Source organism: Ovis canadensis, chromosome 25 (genome assembly GCF_042477335.2).
Source record: "Ovis canadensis isolate MfBH-ARS-UI-01 breed Bighorn chromosome 25, ARS-UI_OviCan_v2, whole genome shotgun sequence".
In the NCBI taxonomy this organism is placed as follows: Eukaryota; Metazoa; Chordata; class Mammalia; order Artiodactyla; family Bovidae; genus Ovis; species Ovis canadensis.
This window is the reverse complement of record NC_091269.1, coordinates 46,627,095-46,645,737: the sequence shown is the minus strand read 5'-3', so window position 1 is coordinate 46,645,737 and position 18,643 is coordinate 46,627,095. Positions and strand designations below refer to the sequence as shown.

At 39.4% G+C, this 18,643-nt stretch overlaps 1 protein-coding gene across 4 annotated transcripts in view; it reads left to right on the top strand.

Moving 5' to 3' along the window:
* P4HA1 (prolyl 4-hydroxylase subunit alpha 1) overlaps nt 1-1,391 on the top strand; it is a 94,658-nt gene extending 93,267 nt beyond the window's left edge. For all 4 annotated transcript variants that reach the window (XM_069572027.1, XM_069572028.1, XM_069572030.1 and 1 more), the window contains exon 15: nt 304-1,391. In XM_069572027.1, the coding sequence (XP_069428128.1) occupies nt 304-374 (71 nt within the window). In that variant the 3' untranslated portion in view covers nt 375-1,391. The remainder of the gene's footprint in view (nt 1-303) is intronic.
* The last annotated feature ends 17,252 nt before the right edge of the window (nt 1,392-18,643 follow it).

Here is an 18,643-nt window from a genome sequence, read left to right as displayed (position 1 = left end):
CAAAGTCAGACATGACTGGGTGACTAACACATACCCACATCACAAGCCTTAGATTGAACATTAGAAACTTCAAGAAACGTACATTTACAGATTCTCAAATGTACGTACATATAAAATCTTCTGTATCTCCATCATTTAGTGAAGTTCTTGAAAGATAGCCTTAGTAGCGTGCATCTTTGTCTGGTTTTGGTCTTGAATTTTTTAACCCATGTTGAAACTTCATGATAGAGCTATATCTTAGAAGAAGTTAATTCAATACTAGTTAGATAGCAGCATACATTAATATATTTTGTTCTTTCACAGTATCCAATAAATGGCTCCATGAACGTGGACAGGAGTTTCGAAGACCATGCACCTTGTCAGAATTGGAATGACAAATGAACTTTCTTTCTCTCCTGTTGTACTCTAATGTGTCTGATACACACAATTCCCAGTCTTAACTTTCAAGAGTTTACAATTGACTAACACTCCGTGATTGATTCAGTCATGAACCTCATCCCGTGTTTCATCTGTGGACAATCACTAACTTTGTGGGGTTTTTTTTCTTTTAAAAGTAACACTAAATCATCACATTGTACATACGAAAAACCTTAAAGTTCAGTTAGTATCACAGAGGACAAAAAGGCAGGGTTAAAAATGAGGAACTTTTACCTTTATATTTTAAAAAAATTTTTTTGGTTGGAAAAAAAAATTCAAGTCAAGCATCTGATTATAATATTTCAGTATATCTCTGTTGGTGGGTGGTGAACTAAAATGGTCCATCTGATTAAGGAACAGATGCCTTACAGTGTATACCTAGGTACTATGTTTACCTAGTCTTAACTTTCTTCTGGATCTGCCTGACGACTAGGAATAAATTAGCCCTCTAAACTCGGTTCAGTTTAACGTTTGCCCCTATGTTTTCTAAGTAGATTTTTTCTTCTCCCAAGTCCTTTTTAAAGTATTATTTTTACCAATGTGCTCCTTTCATAGCTCCTCTGTGGTGAATTAAATTTGAGTTAAAATACTTTGATTTAAAAAAAATTTTAACAGAAGGTCCTACATTAAAAGTTTTGGCCTTCTTAACAGAAATGATCATGGCTTCATCTGTTTCTTCTTTTTCTTAAATGACTCATGATTTTGTCCAAAAATTTTTGTTGTTTTCCTTAGTGCTAATTCCTTGCCTCTTATTCCAGCTATAGACAGTAGGGGATGATGATGTTGGCATTCAGATTAAATAAATATTGTGCCTTAGGAGACTGGAAATTTTAAAATGTACAAGTTCTTCCAATGATGAGGGGATTGATAAAAAAAAAAAGTTTTTCCTAAACAGTCAAAATGTTTGTTTCTTCAATTCTGAAATGTGTTGTGACAATAACCTATTTATGATCTTAAACCTTTTTTTAAAAATGTTTCTGTTTTCTGTGTGGTATTTTTCATATTTGAATGTGAATGTATGCTATTGCAATAACAGGTTATTTCTTTTTATTTAGGACCTAGACTTATTCTTGATGTTCATTCATTCTAAAGTCTCATTGTTATGGTAGAAAATGTAGGCTTTCTAAACCTTCAGATATGTAATCAAATACGTTACCTTCAAAGGGAGCTCTGATCTTTAATACTATGGTTATGGAATTTTTGCAATAATGTTATGTAAGACTTTATTTTATTCAGATATATGGTGTGTTAGCAGAAAGCTCTAAACATAAGGAAGTATGTTATTTGACCCTTTAAGCTAACCTTTACATTTCTTATGGTGAATCCTAGTTCATTCAAGGGCTCTTTATCCTTCACACAGTATTCAAATAGGAATTTGGTTAATTCTCTGGGAAACAGGGTATTCAAAAACAATTGGTAAAAAGTAAACTGAAGTTTCTTTCTTCTACCTATCCTTTATTCCACTACAAGTATTTTAGTAAGAAGTTGAGAATTAAATTCATTAACCTACTCAGATTTTTTCTGACCACAGATGATTTTTTAAAAATCTTTTTTAGATGGAAGCAATGTAAATTCAAAATTGTAGAAATAAATGGGGGTTCAAAGAACGGATATAACCTTTATTGCCACATGTGTTTTAGCTAGTAGAATAAAAAATACCTTTTTTGAAAGGAAGTGATATATTCCATAATCTTAACAGTTTCATTATATTTAATCCCAAATCCCCACACAGGAATTGGTAAACTCCTTTCAGTGTTAGTTAGGTCTTACAGAAACCTCCCAAGTTTTATAATTACCAGCTATTTTTCTTTATAAATGCAAAGAAGAAAAAAAAATCCAGTGTAAAACTTTGCAGTTTTTTTTTTTATGGTGAACTTTAAAATAAATGAGAGCTAGAGCTATCATGGAAAATGTAGTTTCCTCACCAACCCTAATTGTCCATCCTTTAAGACTGGTTAAAGTTAATGAACGATGAAACTCCCATAGAATTATCACCAGTATCAATCAAGTTGACAGGAGTGAACGGGAGAGTTCACCAGAACACTCATTCGGGGTAAGTAAATGTCGTAACTAGTAGGATTGTTTCAAAAGACAATGAAATGACTTTAGGATTCCTCAGAAAGCTAGATGGTAAATGCAGTAGTGAAAGAAGCAACCAACCATGTACTTCGGTGAATTGATAATAAAATGGTTACTACAGCATAAAAAGGATTCAGTTGTAAGCAGTAAACACATACACATATATAAAAATAATACCTTATATGTGTATGTGTGTTTATGTCATTGTAGCTGAGGAGAATCTGAATATCCTTATGTAGTCTTATGATTGGTTATATGTAAATTCTATGCCAGGTTTCTACTTAAGTCCATACAAGGTAAAAAATGAACAAATGTGTAGGGTCCTGTGAGCTAAACAACTGAATGACTAAATGCTTGCCATTAAGAATCTTAGTTTAATACCAAAATAGCACAACCACCACCACAGTCATTAAATACCTAAGTCACTTGAGCAGGAATAAACAGAATTATGAAATGGAGATTTGCAGAGAAAGGGGAGAAAAATGGTATCTAAGTCTGGATGGCCAGCAACACAAGAACCAGTCTCTTCTCTTGGTGCACTTATTTCACTCTGGTTCAGTTCAGCTCAGTCGTGTCTGACTCTTTGTGACCCCATGGACTGCAGCACTCCAGGTTTCCCTGTCCATCACCAACTCCCGGAGTTTACTCAAACTCATGTGCATTGAGTTGGTGAAGCCATCCAACCATCTCATCCTCTGCCGTCCCCTTCTCCTCTCGCCTTCAATCTTCCCCAGCATCAGGGTCTTTTCCAATGAGTCAGTTCTTCACATCAGGTGGCCAAAGTATTGGAGTTTCAGCTTCAGCATCAGTCCTTCCAATGAACACTCAGGACTGATCTCCTTTAGAATGGACTGGTTGGATCTCCTTGTGGTCCAAGGACCTCTCAAGAGTCTTCTCCAACACCACAGTTCAAAAGCATCAGTTCTTCGGTGCTCAGCTTTCTTTATAGTCCAGCTCTCACATCCATACATGACTACTGGAAAAACCATAGCCTTGACTAGACAGACCTTTGTTGGCAAAGTAATGTCTTTGCTTTTTAATATGCTGTCTAGGTTGGTCATAAATTTCCTTCCAAGGAGCAAGCATCTTTTAATTTCATGGCTGCAGTCACCATCTGCAGTGATTTTGGAGTCCAGAAAAATAAAGTCTGATACTGTTTGCCCATCTATTTGCTGTGAAGTGCTGGGATCAGATGCCATGATCTTAGTTTTCTGAATGTTGAGCTTTAAACCAACTTTTTCACTCTCCTCTTTCACTTTCATCAAGCGCCTCTTTAGTTCCTCTTCACTTTCTGCCATAAGGGTGGTGTCATCTGCATATCTGAGGTTATTGATATTTCTCCTAGCAATCTTGATTCCAGCTTGTGCTTCTTCCAGCCCAGCATTTCTCATAATGTACTCTGCATATAAGTTAAATAAGCAGGGTGATAATATACAGCCTTGATGTACTCCTTTTCCTGTTTGGAACCAGTCTGTTATTCCATGTCCAGTTCTGACTGTTGCTTCCTGACCTGCATACAGGTTTCTCAAGAGGCAGGTCAGGTGGTCTGTTATTCTCATCTCTTTCAGAATTTTCCACAGTTTTTTGTGATCAACACAAAGACTTTGCCATAGTCAATAAAGCAGAAATGGATGTTTTTCTGGAGCTCTCTTGCTTTTGTGATGATCCAGCAGATGTTGGCATTGATATCTGGTTCCTCTGCCTTTTCTAAAACCAGCTTGAACATCTGGAAGTTCATGGTTCACGTATTGCTGAAGCCTGGCTTGGAGAATTTTGCACATTGCTTTACTAGCATGTGAGATGAGTGCAATTGTGTGGTAGTTTGAGCATTCTTTGGCTTTGCCTTTCTTTGGGATTGGAATGAAAACTGAACTTTTCCAGTTCTGTGGCTACTGCTGAGTTTTCCAAATTCGCAGGCCTATTGAGGGCAGCACTTTCACAGCATCATCTTTCAGGATTTGAAACAGCTCAACTGGAATTCCATCACCTCCACTAGCTTTGTTCGTAGTGATGCTTCCTTGATTTCGCATTCCAGGATGTGTGGCTCTCGGTGAGTGATCACACCATCGTGATCATCTGGGTCATGAAGATCTTTTTTGTACAGTTCTTTTTATTCTTGCCACCTCTTAATATCTTCTGCTTCTGTTAGGACAATAGCATTTTTGTCCTTTATTGAGCCCATCTTTGCATGAAATGTTCCCTTGGTATCTAATTTTCTTGAAGAGATCTCTAGTCTTTCCCATTCTATTGTTTTCCTCTATTTCTTTGCACTGATCATTGAGGAAGGCTTTTTTATCTCTCCTTGCAGTTCTTTGGAACGCTGCATTCAAGTGGGTATATCTTTCCTTTTCTCCTTTGCTTTTTGCTTCTCTTCTTTTACAGCTATTTGTAAGGCCTCCTCAGACAGCCATTTTGCTTTTTTTGCATCAGGTATGACCTAAATCAAATCCCTTATGATTATACAGTATAAGGGACGAATAGATGCAAGGGATTAGGTCAAATAGAATCCCTGAAAAACAATGGACAGAGTTTCATAACATTGTACAGGAGGCAGTGACCAAAACCATCCCCAAGAAAAAGAAATGCAAGAAGACAAAATGGTTGTCTGAGAAGGCCTTACAAATAGCTGAGAAAAGAAGAGAAGTGAAAGGCAAAGGGGAAAGGAAAGGTATACCCATCACAATGCAGAGTTCCAAATAACAGCAAGGAGATAAGAAAGCCTTCTTAAGTGAGCAATGAAAAGAAATAGAGGAAAACAACAGAATGGGAAAGACTAGAAATCTCTTCAAAAAAATTAGAGATACCAAGGGAACATTTATGCAAAGATGGGCACAATAAAGGACAGAAATGGTATGGACCTCACAGAAGCATATGAGATTAAGAAGAGGCAGCAAGAATACACAGAAGAACAGTACAAAAAAAGGTTTTAATAACCCAAATAACCATGACGGTGTGGTCACTATAGATATCCTGGGGTGCGAAGTCAAGTGGGCCTGAGGAAGCATCACTACAAACAAAGCTAGTGGAGGTGATGGAATTCCAGCTGAGCTAAAAGATGATGCTGTGAAAGTGCTGCACTCAGTATGCCAGCAAATCTGGAAAACTCAGCAGTGGCCACAGGACTGGAAAAGGTCAGTTTTCATTCCAATTCCAAAGAAGGTCAATGCCAAACAATCTTCAAACTATAGAATAATTGCGCTCATTTCACATGCTGCTGCTGCTGCTGCTGCTAAGTCACTTCAGTTATGTCTGACTCTGTGTGACCACATAGATGGCAGCCAACCAGGCTCCCCCGTCCCTGGGATTCTCCAGGCAAGAACACTGGAGTGGGTTGCCATTTCCTTCTCCAATGCATGAAAGTGAAAAGTGAAAGTGAAGTCGCTCAGTCGTGTCTGACTCTTCAAGACCCCATGGACTGCAGCCTACCAGGCTCCTCCATCCATGGGATTTTCCAGGCAAGAGTACTAGAGTGAGGTGCCATCACCTTCTCCGCATTTCACACGCTAGCAAGGTAATACTCAAAATCCTTCAAGCTAGGCCTCAACAGTATATGAACCAAGAACTTCCAGATGTATAAGCTGAATTTAGAAAAGGCAGAGGCACCAGAGATCAAATTGTCAACATCCACTGCGTCATAGAAAAAGCAAGAGAGTTCCAGAAGAACATCTGCTTCATTGACTATGTTAAAGTCTTTGACTGTGTGGATCACAACAAACGGTGGGAACATTTTCAAGAGATGGGAATACCAAACCACCTTACCTGCCCAAGAAACCTGTGTGCAGGTCAAGAAGCAACAGTTAACTGGACATAAAACAACAGAATGGTTCATAATTGGGACAGGAGTACCTCAAGGCTGTATATAGTCACCCTGCATATTTATCTTATATGCAGAGTACGTCATACAAAATGCTGGGCTGGATGAATCCCAAGTTGGAATCAAGATTGCCGGGAGAAATATCAACAACTTCAGGTATGCAGATGACACCACTTTAATGGCAGAAAGCAAAGAGGAACTAAAGAACGTCTTGATGAAGGTGAAAGAGGAGAGTGAAAAAGTTGGCTTAAAACTCAACGTTCAAAAAACTAAGATCATGGCATCCACTCCCATCACTTCATGGCATATAGAAGGGGGGAAAAATGGAAGCAGTGACAGACTTTTATTTTCTTGGGCTCCAAAGTCACTGCAGACAGTGACTTCGGCCATGAAATTAAAAACTTTCCTTCCAAGGGGCAAGCATCTGTGACAAACCTAGACAGTGTATCAAAAAGCAGAAACATCACTTTCCCGACAAAGGTCCATATAGTCAAAGCTATGGTTTTTACAGTCGTCATGAATGATGTGAGAGTTGGACCACAAAGAAGGCTGAGTGCCAAAGAATTGATGCCTTCCAATGGTAGTGCTGGAGAAGAACTCTTGTGAGTCCCTTGGACAGCAAGGAGATCAAGCCAGTCAATCCTAAAGGAAGTCAATCTTGAATCTTCACTGGAAGGACTGATACTGAAGATGAAGCTCCAATACTTGCTCCACCTGGTGCGAAGAGCCAACTCATTGGAAAAGACTGTGATGCTGGAGAAGGTTGAGGGCAGGAGGAGAAGGGGGCGACAGAGGATGAGATGGTTGGATGGCATCACCAACTCGATGGACATGAGTTTGAGCAAACTCGGGGAGATGGTGAAGGATAGGGAAGCCTGACATGCTGCAGTCCAGGAGATCACAAAGAGTTGGATATGACTTAGCAACTGAACAACAACAAAACAAGTTAACAAAGGGGAAATGGGGTAGAGGAGGATAAATTAGAAGCTTGGGATATATACACACTGCTGCTGGTGCTGCTAAGTCACTTCAGTCGTGTCTGACTCTGTGCGACCCCATAGACGGCAGCCCACCAGGCTCCCCCTGTCCCTGGGATTCTCCAGGCAAGAAGACTGGAGTGGGTTGCCATTTCCTTCTCCAATGCATGAAAATGAAAAGTGAAAGTGAAGTCACTTAGTGGTGTCCGACTCTTCGTGACCCCATGGACTGCAGCCTACCAGGCTCCTCCATCCATGGGATTCTCCAGGCAAGAGTACTGGAGTACTATACATAAAATAGATAACCTACCAGGACTTGCTATACAGCACAGGGAACTCTACTGAATATTCCTTTCCCTGTATGGAAAAAGAATCTAAAAAAGTATGACTATATGTATATGCATAACTCAGTCACTTTGCTGCACACCTGAAACTAACATTATAAATCAACTATACTCTAGTAAAATTAAAAAATATAAAATTGACTAAATCTACAGCTTTAATAAATATAATATTAATTGTGTGAGAAGGTGTTTGACATCCACATGATTAAAAAATAAAATAGGAAACTGAAAGTAGTAGGGAACCTCCTTAATCTGTAACAGGTAGCTACTATAAACTTCTAGTAAATATCACACTTGATTGTGAAATTTGTTTTTAAGAATTTCAGTTAACACCAGAAGAAAGGTCAAATGCTTGCTAGTACTTCTTCCATTCAAAATCGTGTCAAGCATAAATCACAGCAAGATCTTTTTTTAATCCACCCCCTTCAGTAATGAAAATAAAAACAAATGGGACCTAATGAAACTTAAAAACATTTGCACAATAAAGGAAACCACAAACAATGAAAAGGCAACACTCACAATGGGAGAACATGTTTGCAAGCAAAGTAACTGACGGAGTCATCTCAAAACTCTATTAGCAGCTAATGCAGCTCAACATCAAACAAATAATTCAATCAAATAATGGACAGAATTCCTAAACAGAAATTTCTCCAAAGACGACCTGCAGAAGGGCAACAAGCAATGAAAAGATGCTCAATGTCTTAATTATCAGAGAAATGCAAATCAAAACTACAATGAAGTGCCACCTCACACCAGTCAGAATGAATGACCATCGAAAAGTCTGCAAACAGCCTGTGTGCCACGACTATTGAGCCCAGGAACCACAGCTACTGAGCCCTCATGTTGCAACTACTGAAGCCACATGCCCTAGAGCCTGTGCTTAGCAACAAGAGAAGCCACAACAATGAGCAGCCTGCACACCGTAACTAGAGAGTGGCCCCTGCTTGCCACAACTAGAGAAAAGTCCACTCAGAAATGAAGATTCAGCACAGTCAAAAATAAATACATAATGTTTAAAACTCTACAAACAATAAATGCTAGGGAGGGCATGGAGAAAAGGGAACCCTCCTACACTGTTGATGGGAATGCGAATTGGTACAGCCACTATGGAGATTTCTTAAAAAATTAAAAACAGAACTACTATCTGACCCAGCAATCCAACTCCTGGGCATATACCTGGAGAAAACCACAAATCAAAAGATATATGCACCCCAAATGTTCATTGCAGCACTATTTATAATAGTCAAGACATAAAAACAACCTAAATGTCAATCAGCAGAGGAATGGATAAAGAAGATGTACATATATACAATAGAATATTACCCATAAAAGAAACAAAATTGTGCCATTTGTAAAGACATGGATGAACTGTCATAGAGTGAATAAGTCAGAAAGAGACAAATATCATATGTTAATGTATATATGTGGAATCCAAGAAAATGGTGTAGATGAACTTATCTGCAAGGCAGAAATAGACACATAGACAGAGAATAAATGTATGGATACCAAGTGGGGGAGAGGGAGGAACGGATTGGAAGATTGGGATTGGCATATATACACTGTTCTGTATAAAATACGTAACTAATGAGAACGGACTATATAGCACAGGGGACTCTACTCAGTGCTCTGTGGTGACCTAAATGGGAAGGAAATCCAAGGAAGAGGAGATATGTGTGGCTGATTGACTTTGCTGTACAACAGAAACACAACATGGTAAAGCAACTATACTACAATTTTAAGAAAATGGTGTCAAGGTCCTGGTAAACATAACAAGAAAAATAAGAGGTGCATGGCAGACAGTTTAGAAAGATTCACTCTACCCATTCCAACTCTTATTTTGCTATACCAAGTAGACTGAAAGCTACAACAATTTTAAGACTTCCTGTCTGTAGGAATCCACTTAGGTTTTACCACACAAACACATTTGAGAGCAACGTGCGGCATCATTTGTATGTTTGAAGACTGGATCTTTCTGCCAGCTTCATGATGGTGGCAACTAGCTTTTCTGGGCCCTCCATGGCAGAGTTTCTGGCATCTATTCACAAATATTGAGTGGCAGCCTTTTTCCCTTGCTGTGTTACATCCAAGCTCAGCATCTCCTACCCCTGTAGTTTTAGTCATCTAATTCACATAATTTAAAACAATCTACTTTTTGCTTAAATTAGATTTAATTTAATATAAGCAGCTATAAGTCTTGGCCAAGGAAAGAAATTATGATTAAAAAGGGGAAATTTATTGTTATTTACAGGTTATATGATTAAATACATAGGAAAATCTGAGAAACATGCTATATACAAGTAACTGTAATACCAGGTTAAAATGATATTATGAAAGTAGAGATAAAGTGATACTTAGGTTCAAAAGGGAAATTGAATTTCTAACTTTGAGAGCCCAGTGGTGGTGGAATGAGCTAAGAGAAGGCATGCACAAGGTTATGGTGTATAATTTCTTAAAATGATGATCAATTTAGTTGGCTAATATTTTGATGAAGACATTTACATCAATATTTATAAGGGATATTTGCCTGTAGTTTTCTGTTCTGGTAGTATCACTGTCTTGCATTGGTATCAGTGTGGATACCGTCACATTGGTACACTGGACTTATGAAATGAGTTAAAAATGTCCTTTCCTCTCCAGTTTTTTTCGGAAGAATTTGAGAAGCACTCGTGCTAGCTCTTTGTACATGATTTATAGAATCAACAGGGGAGCACCTGGGCCAGGACTCTCCTTTGTTGAGAGCTCTTTGATTATAGATTCAATCCCACACTAGTTGTAGGTTTATTCAGATTTTCCATTCTTTATTGTCCAGTCTCCTGGATTGTGTATTTTTAGGAATTTGTCCATTTCATCTAGGCCATCCAATTATTGGTGTACAATTGTTCCTAGTACTCTTACAACATTTTTCATTTCTATAAAATTGGTAGTGATGTCCCCACTTTCATTTCTGATTCAGTAGTTGAATCCTGTCTTTTTTCTCAGTCACTGACAAAAAGATTTATCTATTTTGTTGTTCTTTTCAAATGGGGTTTGTTCTTGAAATGCAAGGATGGTAAATGTATGAAATATACACCACGTTAATAATAGAATGGAAGAAAAACCCACGTGATAATTTCAATTGCCACTGAAAATCCATTTGCCAAATTTTAACACCCTTTAATGGTAAAAACTCTTAACAAACTAGGAATAAAAGGGGATTTTCTCAACATGATTTTTTAAAACCCCATTGTTAACATATTCAAAGGTGAAAGGCTTTTCCTAAGACCAAGACAGTTTTACCACTTCTATTTGCCATGGTATTGGAAGTCCTGGCCCGAGCAATTGAGCAAGAATGAGCAAAAAGGCATCCAAATTGAAGAGAAGTTAAATGATCTCTATTCACATGTACTATGACTTTATATGTAGAAAGGCCTAAGAGTTACAGGCAAAATCCCCACTAAAACCAGTATGGAGTAAGAAAAGTTGCAGAATAGAAAATCAATTTTTAAAAATAGTTGCAATTACGTACAATAATAACTGACAATTGAGAAAGGAAAGTAAGAGAAAAAAGTCCATTTCCCAAACTGAGACAGGCTGGGACCTGGGACCCTTTCCTGCAGTGCTGCACGGCTTGCGCCTGAATACACCTCTTCTCCAGCAACAAAATACAGAGACTATATGGGACGGAAAATAACTGCATGCATGCACACTTGGGGCAAATTCTGGACCCCAAAATACAGAGACCAAAACCCCACTTGCCACTTCATAGGAGCCTAGAGCAAAAACAGAGTACTGCACATGCCCCCGGAGACACCCCTACCCTCACCCCATTAAGGAACAAGCTCAACCCCTCGCTTTCGGAGTTGATTGTTCTCATTTTCCCATGCTACAGCAGACGCCCCAATAAAGCCTTGTCTGGATTTTTTTTCTGGGCTCTGATTAATTTCTATCGACTGGGAAAGGACAAGAACCCTGGTCAGTAACCCCAACACAGGGCAGTTGTCTCTATCTGGGGAGAGGATATGGGTGCCTCCATGATCGCCATACACACCTTCCCAGTGGGTGACAAATGTCCACCTCGACCTCTCGGTACTTCAGCATCACCACGTTTGCTAAGTCTGCCTGCCAGCCCCCCGGGGCCTCCGTCCCCTCACTACGGCAATGCTTTCCCCCTCTCCCCTTGTCTTTTTTCCTTCATCATTTTCCCTCTGTCCCTTTGGGGCTTCCCTGGTGGCTCAGATGGTAAAGAATCAGCCCAAAATCAAATCAGGGTTTGATCCCTGGGTGGGGAAGATACCCTGGAGAGCGAAATGGCAAGCCACTGCAGTATTCTTGCCTGGAGAATGCCATGGACAGAGGAGCCTGGTGGGCTAAAGTCCACGGGGTCACAAAGAGTCAGACATAACTGAGCAACTAACATTCTAACTTTGTCCTTTTTCACTCATCACTTTCCCTTTGTCCCTTTCCCTCTCCTGAAATCTACTTCTTCTCTCTCTGTCCTTTCCATCTGAGAGTGTGGACGTCGGTTAGCTACAGCATCACTCCTCTCAGCTTGCGAGACCTGCTCCCTCTGGCCAGCGATGGCTCACCTTGATGGGTGACAAGCAGAGGCGAGAGATACTCACCTCATACCTGGCAGACCTTCATCCAGGGGGCTCCCCACTGACCAGAGATTGAGGAGAAACCTCATATCATGTAGTGGCTAGAAGTCTGATCGTCCCAATATTCCCACCTTTATTTTCATGCCTCCTGGAGAAGTCCCATGGGGGTGGGCTGAAGTGACAGATTTCTAAATACTGGTGTACATGCGGGTGAGAGTTCCACCTGTGGGCTGCAGTCCCAAACATGATGTACAACAGACTGTTTCCCAGGCTTGATCACCCTGGTGGACAGTGGACAGGGTGCCCTCTCCTTAACGGGCCCTTTCTGGAAGCGTACAGGTTGGGATCTGAACAGACACCCACAGTGGGTGGGTGGAAATGGCAATCTCTCTGCCTCTTTCCCATTTTCAGTCCTTTCTGTCCCTCCTCCTTTCACCTCTCCCTCGGTCCTCATCTCTCTATTCCAGTCCTCTTTATCCTGAAAACTCTTGCTCGTGTCTTTAGGTTTTGTCATCGGTATCTTTGTACGTGATGTAGTTTTGTCTGTCCTACTGCTCCTGTGAGTCTTTACAGATACTGTAGACACAGTGGAGCACTGAAGCCTTGAGCAACAAACAAGTCCCCATTGCCTGAGATTCCAGCTTTGGCTTACTAAGTGGGATTTTAAGAAGACAAAGAAAAAACAAGAGCTTGCATTCTCCCCTGCTCTGTTCTTGCCATGTGACTAGCCTGCGGGGCTCTTAGGGACTACTTGATTCATCTGTAGTCTACCAGACTGAGGGGGAAAAGGGCCATTTTAAATACAAGTGGGGAAAATACGAGATTTCTGGTTCTATCTTTGTGTAAAAATTAACTTCTAAATTTCTGGTTCTGCCTTTGTGTAAAATTTAACTTTTTCAGTAGTCATGTATGGATGTGAGAGCTGAACCATAAAAAAAGGTTGAGCACTGAATAATTGATGCTTTTGAACTGTGGTATTAGAGAAGATTCTTGAGAGTCCCTTGGACTGCAAAGAGATCAAATGAATCAATCCTAAAGGAAATCAGTCCTGAATATTCATTGGAAGGACTGATCCTGAAGCTGAAGCTCCAATACTTTGGCTACTTGATGCAAAGAGCTGACTTATTAGAAAAGACCCTGATGCTGGGAAAGACTGAAGGCAGGAGGAGAAGGGGCCGACAGATGAGATGGTTGGATGGCATCACCGACTCAATGAACATGAGTTTGAGCAAGCTCCGGGAGATGGTGAAGCCTGGAGTGCTGCAGTCCACGGGATCGCAAAGAGTTGGACACAACTGAGCAGCTGAATAACAATAACAAACTTGTAAATGAGCTGTATTTAATTGGCTTAAAGGAAATCGAGTGCTTATACTCATTCTCAGAAATTTAGAAGAGGTTCACCAAACCTGAGAAAAGAAGTAAAGTGAAGTGAAAGCTGCTTTGTGACTGTATAGTCCATGGAATTCTCCAGGTCACATCACCGGAGTGGGTAGCCTTTCCCTTCTCCAGGGGATCTTCCCAAACCAGGGATCAAACCCAGGTCCTCCTGCAAGTGAAAGGCACAGGAGATAGGAAAAGATATACCCAACCAAATTCAGAGCTCCAGAGAATAGCAAGGAGAGATAAGACCCTCTTAAATAAACAGTGCAAAGAAGTAGACGAAAAGAGTAGAATGGGAAACATGAGATCTTGTCAAGAAAATTGGAGATATCAAGGGAAAACTTCGTGCAAGGATGGGTACAATGAAGGACAAAAATTGTAAGGACTTATCAGAAACAGACAAAATTAAAAAGAGGTGGCAATAATACACAGAAGAACTATACAAAAAAGGTCTTAATGATTGAGGTAAGCACAATGGTGTGACTGACATCACCTAGAGCCTAACATCCTGGAGTGTGGAGTCAAGTGGGCCTTAGGAAGGCATTACTACCAACAAGGCTAGTGGAGGTGATGGAATTCTAATTGAGCTATTTAAAATCATATAAGATGATGCTGTTAAAGTGATGCACTCTATATGTCAGCAAATTTGGGAACTCAGCAAAACTCAACAGTGGCTAAAGGACTGGAAAAGGCCAGTTTTCATTCCAATCTCAAAGAAGGGTGGTGTCAAAGAATGTACAAACTACTACACAGTTGTGCTCATTTCAAATGCTAGTAAGATTATGTTCAAAATCCTTCAAGCTAGGCTTCAGCAGAATGTGAACTGAGAACTTCCAGATGCACAAGCTGGATTTAAAAAGGCAGTGGAACCAGAGATCACATTGCCAACATTCCCTGGATCATAGAGAAAGCAATGGAATTGCAGAAAACATCTACTTCTGCTTCACTGACTACACTAAATCCTTTTGTGTGGATCCCAACAAAATGTGGAAAACTATTAAAGAGATGGGAATATCAGATCACCTTACCTATCTCTTGAGAAATCTATATAAGGGTCAAGAAGCAACAGTTAGAAACTTACATGGAACAACTGACTGGTTCAAAATTGGGAAAAAGAGTTTGAACAGGCTGTATGTTATCACTCTGTTTACTTAACGGATATGCAGATTACAGCATGTGAGATGCTGGGCTGGATGAATCACAAGCTGGAATCAAGATTGCTAGGAGAAATATCAACAACCTCAGATATGCAGATGATACCACTCTAATGGCAGAAAGTGAAGAGGAACTAAAGAGCCTCTTAATGACAGTGAAAGAGGAGAGAAAAAGCTGGCTTAAAGCTCAACATTTCAAAAACTAAGATCATGGCATCCAACCCCATCACTTCATGGCAAATAGAAGGGGAAATTTTGAAACAGTGACAGATTTTATATTCTTGGGCTCCAAAATCACTGCAGACAGTGACTACAGCCATGAAGTTAACTTGCTCCTTGGAAGGAAAGCGATGACAAACCTAGACAGTGCATTATAAAGCAGATATCACTTTGCTGACAAAGGTCTATATAGTCAAAACTGTGGCTTTTCCAGTTGTGTATGGATGTGAGAGTTGGACCATAAAAAAGTCTGAGTGCCAAAGAATTCATGCTTTTGAACTGTGGTGCTGGAGAAGACTCTTGAGAGTCCCTACTACTGCAAGGGGCTCAAACGAGTCAATCCCTAAAGGAAATCAGTCCTGAATAATCACTGGAAGGACTGATGCTAAAATTCCAGTACTTTGGCCACCCGATGTGAAGAGCTGACTCAATGGAAAAGACCCTGATGATGGGAAACATCGAGGGCAAGAGGAGAAAGGGGTGGTACAGGATGAGATGGTCAGATGGCATCACCCATTCAGTGCACATGAGTCTGAGCAAAGTCCGGGAGATGGTGAAGGACAGGGAAGCCTTGTGTCTTACAGTCCCTGGGGTTGGTCGCAAAGAGTCAGACATGACTTGTTGACTAAACAACAATAGTTGCTTTACAGTGTGTTAGGGAAGTTAAATAGTCTTGTTTAGGCTTCAGAGACAAAGCAGAGCAGGCCTCTGTCTTTGCCTAGACACTGGCCTGTCTCTGAGTGCCCTGACTGCCTGCTGTGAGTGTAAGACTTGTGGCACCATAGATAAGATAGGGGACATATCTTGAGATTGTTGATACCTTGGAGGGGCCCTGACCAACCAAGCTCCAGGCTTAACAGCAGTCCAAGTTTTATCAGACAAAACAAACAGCATTAACATGAAACCAGAGCTGCAGTTTGCTCACAGATAGATGATGATATCAGTTTGCGTCCTGGGATTATAAGCAGGAACCCAAAGTGCAATTTTTGAAGTCTCACCCACAGAGCAGATGCGCTGCCTGGGACCTTTTCCCAACTGGGATTCCAGATGTGCTGTGACACAGGACTTTCCAGTACCCTTTGAGTTTGGATATTGGTCAAAAACCCAATTTTGTGATGTATCCTCTGCTGTTTCTATTTCTCTTTCCTTTTAATGTTAGTATAGTGAAAGTAAGCTAGATAATTCTCTAATAAATATAGGTATTATTTATTTGTATATAACAAGTGGCTTATTTTGTTAACAAATCCTTTAAACCTGAGATGAAAGTGAAAACTTTCTGCAAAACACAGGTTGTGTTGGTTTCTGCTGTACAACAATGTGAATCAGCCATGAGTATACATTCCCTGATGGCTGAGGTGCTCCCTGCAGTCATATTAAGAACCACAGGACTGGGTCAGCCACAACAATGACTCTGGTCCGGAAATGTCTGTGGGGGCTCTCCACAAGTAACAGGGATCCAGGCAACTGTCTCAGGCATTCCTATCCAACAGCATCACTATGAGTAGGCTGAGACAGACACAACACTTTCCTAAAAATGCTTAAAACTATATATTGAAAGACCAGAGACTTGTGTGCCAGAGAATAACAACTCAGAATGACCAACATCAATACATACCTATAAAATTACTAGATTTGAAGGGAGAAAAGAATTCCTTTGAGCATTTTGGCAAAAAGGCCACATTACTTATAAAGGAGAGAGAATTAGATCATTATTAGATGTTGACAGCAACACTTCATCCTGAAAGAAAATGGATATAAAATATATTTAAGATAGTCATGGAAGGAAATTGTGAACAAAAGGTTTTATATTCAGCATAATTTAGCCTTTAAGTACAAAGGGCACAGACAAATCTATCAATATGCAGGAACTCAGAAAATATTGTCCCTATGATACCTTCCCAAGATATCTAGAGAATGTCCTTCTGATACCAGAATGGAAAATATGAAATAGTTAGATATGAAAGATGATGAAAATACTGATTATCAAACCCTTAGGACAGAGCAGCAGCAACAGAAAATTTTTTTTAACATTTATAGTATAAAATCAAAAAAAGATTTAAAATTAGTGCACTCATGGCGTAGCTACTCTGGAAAACAGTATGAAGTTTCTTCAAAATGTTAAAAAGAGAACTACCATATGATCCAGCAGTTCCACCTCTGGCTTTTCATCTACAGAAATGAAAGCACTACCTTGAAAATATACATGCACCCCCATGTTCTTTGCCACACTGAACATGGAAGCAACCCAAGTGTCCAATGATGGATGAATGGGCAAAGAAAATGTGCTATATACACACAATAGAATATTAAGCATCCATAAAAAGAAGTAAGTCTTGCTATTTGTGACACCATGAGTGGATTTGAGGATGTCATGCCAAGTGAAATAAGTGGGATAGAGAGAGAGAACTATTGAATACTATATGATCTTACATGTATGTGGAATCTAAAAAGGCAAAATGACAACAAAAAAACCTACTCATAGATACAGAGAGAAGAGTTAGTGTTTCCCAAAGGTGAAGGGTGGGTTGGGGGTGCAAAATGGGTGAAGGTGATCAAGATGTACAAACTTCCAGTTAATAAATAAGTCACTAGGAAAAAAAGGTATGTGTAGTGATGGATGTTAATGATTATTGTGATGATCATTTGGCAGTATATGTAAGTATCGAATCGTTATGTTGTACGCCTAAAACTAACATGTCATAAGAATTATAACTCAAGAAAAACGATCATTCCCAAATGTCAGTAGTGCCAAGTTGAGAAACCCTGATCTCAGTCAGTTGATTAAGAACTGAAAAAAATGTATTGACTGTGGTGAAGTGCTGTTTTGAAAAAGTTGCCTTTAAAATCTTCCAGGTTATATTACCGGTGAGCCTGAAAAATATGTTCATCAGATATCACGTTCTTCATCCTATTCATTTTTTCTTGGCATATTAAAGGGCATTATAAAAACCAAACAATATAATAATAAAATCAATAAATTCAATTAGGAAAATAGAGAAAAACTTTAGTAAGTGTAATGAAAACAATTAGTGCTTAGATGCAAGTTTACAGCACTAATGTGTACATTAGAAAGAAGAAAGGTCCAGAATTAATCTGGTTTCCACCTTAAAAAGCTGGAAAAGCTATACAATGGGGAATATTACTTAGCAATAAAAAGAAATGAAGTAGTGATACATGCTACAAGACGGACGAACCCTGAATATATGCTCAGTGAAAGAAATTAACCACCAGGGGCTGCATATTGTAATGTGATTCTATATGTATGAATGTCCAGACTAGACAAACCTAGAAAATAAAGATTAGTGGCTGCCTGGGGGTGGGGGAATTAGGGAGTGTTGGCATTAGGTTTCTTTTCAGGTTAATGAATGTGTTTCCAAATTGACTGTGATAATGAATACACAATTCATTGGCTATACTAAAAGTCATCAAATAGCACATTTTAAGTTGTTCAGTTATATGGTATGTGAATTGTTTCAATAAAAGTATTGTCTTAAATTTAGAAAGGAAAAATAAATTAAACCAAAGGTAAGCAGGAGAAAACTAAGAGCAGAAATAAGTGAAAATAGATAAGTCATGGAGAAATTCAATGAAATAAAAAACTATTTTCTTGATTACATTGATAAAAATGGATAAATCTTTACCTAGACTGACACAGAACCATGAAAAAAAAAAACTACCAATG